Raw genomic sequence first — 4,122 nt, forward strand, 5'->3', positions numbered from 1 at the left:
ACCCGGCGACTCGGTGCCATCGATGCCGGGACCAGACAGGGCTTGGCAACCTGTAACCATTGGACAGCATCATAGGCTGTCGACAATCCGGCACTATTGGAAAACCAGGTATGAACCTACTGTGCTCGAGCGATGTCTGGCCAAGGGGACTGTACCAATGGAGCGGCACCATTGGATCTGGGTAATGTATGTTTCTGCGCTGCGCATTGTCTCCACATCTACCGACATTACTGGCATGCACTCTCGGATGTCCGGTACCAAGCGACACCCGGCAGCACTATGCGAGCACCTTTACTGTCGATATGCTACATGTTGTGCACGTCTGTGTAATATCTGTTGCATCATCTACCCCAGATGGGCCCGCACAAGGCCACCCGCAAAGGAATGACAGTCACGAATGATGATGTTGGCGGAGATTCAGCCAGACAAAGCTCCAATTATGCTGCGAATGTCGATCGGCACTTCCCAATCTGACCTGGGATAGCGGAGGATTTCGTGTATTGGGGATACCAGAAATACGCGCACCTGCGCGAATTTCATGTAGGGAGCTCAGATCCTGGATGCAATTGGTCGGTGTGTCCTCGACAAGAGTCAAAATTCGCGCACTTGCCATATCAGGTGGAGATTGGCGACGCGCATGGCGGAGAATTTCAGCTATCGCGCTAGAAAAGCTGGCAAATTGGCGCGCGATAAAGCAGGGCGAAAATCCAGTCCTCCTCCTCAAATGCGCGCAGCCGAGCAAAAAAACTAGTTTACGTGTAGAGGTGGTGCCAGCCCACCTCACGCAGCCACCCCCTCACTCGCCGTCCCAGATATGTTGCACACCAGCTGCATGTATAGATGCCAGCAAGGTGCTGTCGATCTATCGTCATGTACACCCGACCAAGACAAACCGGTTTTCTGTCTAAAAAACAGCAGTGACATTTCTGAGGCGATCTGTGCTATGGAGCGAAGGAATGTCACAGGGCTCCCGCTTTTCCGCCTCAGTCATGCAGGACTGTGGGAGGCGAGGTAAATGGCGGCGATCGTTGCTGTCAATAATGGCATTCTCTTCGAGGTTTGTCACCGAGCACCGTTTTGTAATTTGCCGTATCCATCTCCATGTGACTACTCCCCCTCGGCAACCCGCAGCTGTCCCCAGAGATGCGCCTGTGCTCTGCATGGCGTACACGCACCGCCAGATCTGACCGGCCTCTGCCTGGGTTCGGGAACAGAGTGGGCGTCCAAATAAAGAATACCAGCGTCTATTAATCATTTTTGCTCTTCTCGAGTTTCCGATTCGACAGGCTGCCCGCGGGCGGGGGCTAAGCGTTTGCACAGAGGGACGGCGTGCAAATCGCCCTTGTATAAATACGAAGGCCTCTGGAGAAACCTTCACCCTCTGCTCCCACACACTGCTCTTTTTGGGTACTCAACCACAGAAGCACTTCTCCGCCTTTCACCTCCCCCCGCCGTACCGTTCACGACAAGTTTGTTCTCATATTTGTTTATAAACCGTCACACGGGACTGATATCTTAGACCCAGGAGTCACTACTGTTTGCTTTTCTCTGCCACCTTTAAAGCCACAGCTCCCTTTTTTACCTCCACACCTAATACTTTCTACAACACAAAATGGCTAACGCTCTTGACCAGGTCTGGCTTGGTGTCATTCTCCTCATTATCGGTGGTGTCTGTACCGGCGTGCAGGGCCCGATGAACGGCAAGCTCGGTCTTTCGACTTCGGGCTCGTTCTCAGCCTTCCTGTCGTTCGCCCTCGGCTTCTGGCCACTCTTGATCTATTTCCTCGCCGACACCAAGGGCGGGAAGACCGTCAACTGGTCCGAGGCCGCTCGCGGCGCCCCGGCCTACGCCTGGCTCGGTGGTGTGTTCGGTGGTATCTTCGTCCTGATCCTGACCCTTGTCATTCACCGTCGCGGTGCTGCTATCACCAACGGCGTTATTGTCGTGTCGCAGCTTGTCGTCAGTGTCATCATTGATGCTACTGGCGGTCTCGAGACCACCAAGCGCCCCGTTACCGGCCTGCGCGGTGGTGGCCTTGCCTGCATGATTGTTGGCATTGCTATGGTCACCCTCTTCTAATTCACCCTCTCTCCTTCAATGCAACTGGTTTTGCATTGATGCTGCTTGGCCCCTTTCAAGCACCCTTCTATATTTTCACCCCACTGAACTTTTGGCAAACCTCTCTTCTCTAGTGCATTTTTCGTGACTCCTTTTTCGCGTGTGTTTTATGCGTGTGCTAATAGGCACATTCGACCCCCTTTTACTATACTTTCGGTTCCCACTTTTTGACGACATTTTTCCATATATTTCTCTCTTCTAGGCTCTTCTTTTTGTACTGTAAACCTCTTTGTTTTCTAGCAATTTACAAACTGTATCTTTTTGCTCTTTAAATCAATGGATGAAAACAGCCAGAGAATTCAGCCTGAACCACGCGGCAGGATGTGAATCATAAATTTGCCGCACTCGACTTTGGTCGCATGAGCAGGTGTCAACTAGTCTATGCGTCACAGGGATGTCCAAGATGCGATAATGACTGACACTGCATACTCCAGCATTATGTCGATGCTGCCTAAAATGGATCTCTGGTTGTCGCCGATGCTGGGAGTTTGATGTGAGAGCTGCTATGTTGTGTATTATCAGGCCCATTACGCCACTCCTGGCCAGTGTTGGACACAAAAGAAGTCGGCTGTGCATGGCTGAGTGAACATGCACCGATCTTGCTGTAAAAGCCATGTGCGTCCCCAGTTCATCTACGTAAAACATGTGTTTCAATCTCTTCTACAGACAGGTAATTTCTGAGATACATAGCCTATTTGGAGCATTTTCTTGGTACCAAAAACTCTGTAATTCAATTCCAGCTACCACTACCTCCTGGTGCCTCCTCCCAAGCCTGCATATACACAGATACGCAGTCTACAGCAAGAGAATCAACACAGACTAAAAGATAATAAGCCTAAATAGCGATTTCCTGTATCCTATTAATACGCTCACAAGTACGTGCAAATATGTTGTACCAAGAACAAGTGGGCTGAATCCAACATTTACAGTTGCTTATCCACATGCACAAGCAATAGTATTGCATATAATGAGGAAGCGTCGAAGCTGCTGTACAGTTTTTATATGAGGATGCAGTTATCGACAGCCGAGAAGCGTGTCGGAGTGCCGAATGTAGTCAATGCCAATAATAGCTTTGGTTTATTCGATACCGGTATCGATGCAGCCAGACTTTAGGCAGAGCACCTGCACACAGCCAAGACCCAAGGGCTTGATGCATAGGGCGTAGCGTGGGGTTCGATGTTCTCGATTCCAGCTGCTGTGACTAAACCTCTTATAGCTGATCCATCTGCGCGCACAAAATTCAATGGCTAGTATCTAAAATCAGAAGAGGCTGCACGCAGGTTTATCACTTTGCCTCAAGGCGCAGCTAGGGCAGCTATTACTATACGCTTGCCAAACAGATTGACAGATGCGGCAACACCAGCAAGGCTTGTGCTCAGTTGCGTCGAAGAGCTGCCAATGCACTGATTCGCATTGTTGTCACCGACTTTGGTGATGCAGCTGATTACCTTTGGGTGCAGGGCTTCCAGCTGTTGGCATTTGATGCCAGAACGCGCTGTATTGTGAGGCATCCTGGCTCATCAGAGAAAGCCTGTTTGCTACCCAAGGGCAACTACACCCTCCGCGTAGAGATCAAGCAGCATGATGTCAAGTAGCTGAAGGCATTGAGACACCATCCACCCAGCCTGGTACGTACCTTGACAGATTGCTCATCATGATTGATCACTGAATCAAGAAAAGTAGCAGGGCCATCGGTACCCGCCAAAGATCACAGGGCATCAGCATGGGTAGTACCTCATTCTAGCTGAAAATACCCCCAAGCCAGCCCTCCTATCGCAGAGCACCGCAGGGCTCTACGCCCAAAAACCCACATGCCGGCCACGGCAGGTAAACACATTTCATCCCCCAGCACTCCAATGCATCTGTGCGAAAGAGGAAGCAGCTCGTGTTACACGCTGCATCCAGTTTTATTGCGTCCTGTTGTTCTTTCAGCGATGTTCCTGAGTGAAAACAAATGGTCTTTGGACCAGTGTGCGCGGAAAAACACATTCCCCACTCAGCAG

At 50.7% G+C, this 4,122-nt stretch overlaps 1 protein-coding gene across 1 annotated transcript; it reads left to right on the forward strand.

The window, feature by feature from the left end:
* Positions 1-1,386: 1,386 nt before the first annotated feature.
* On the forward strand, positions 1,387-2,410 carry DL89DRAFT_264208 (uncharacterized protein). The gene has a single exon (XM_040886147.1). It carries the CDS (start codon positions 1,613-1,615, stop codon positions 2,078-2,080), a length of 468 nt encoding a protein of 155 aa, XP_040747499.1. The 5' UTR covers positions 1,387-1,612; the 3' UTR covers positions 2,081-2,410.
* The last annotated feature ends 1,712 nt before the right edge of the window (positions 2,411-4,122 follow it).

Source organism: Linderina pennispora (genome assembly GCF_002104995.1).
Source record: "Linderina pennispora strain ATCC 12442 chromosome Unknown DL89scaffold_1, whole genome shotgun sequence".
Classification (NCBI taxonomy): Eukaryota; Fungi; Kickxellomycota; class Kickxellomycetes; order Kickxellales; family Kickxellaceae; genus Linderina; species Linderina pennispora.

What these genes read in the sequence shown, in the direction of transcription:
- DL89DRAFT_264208 (XM_040886147.1), top strand. Translation starts at nt 1,613, where the DNA reads ATGGCTAACGCTCTTGACCAGGTCTGGCTTGGTGTCATTCTCCTCATT.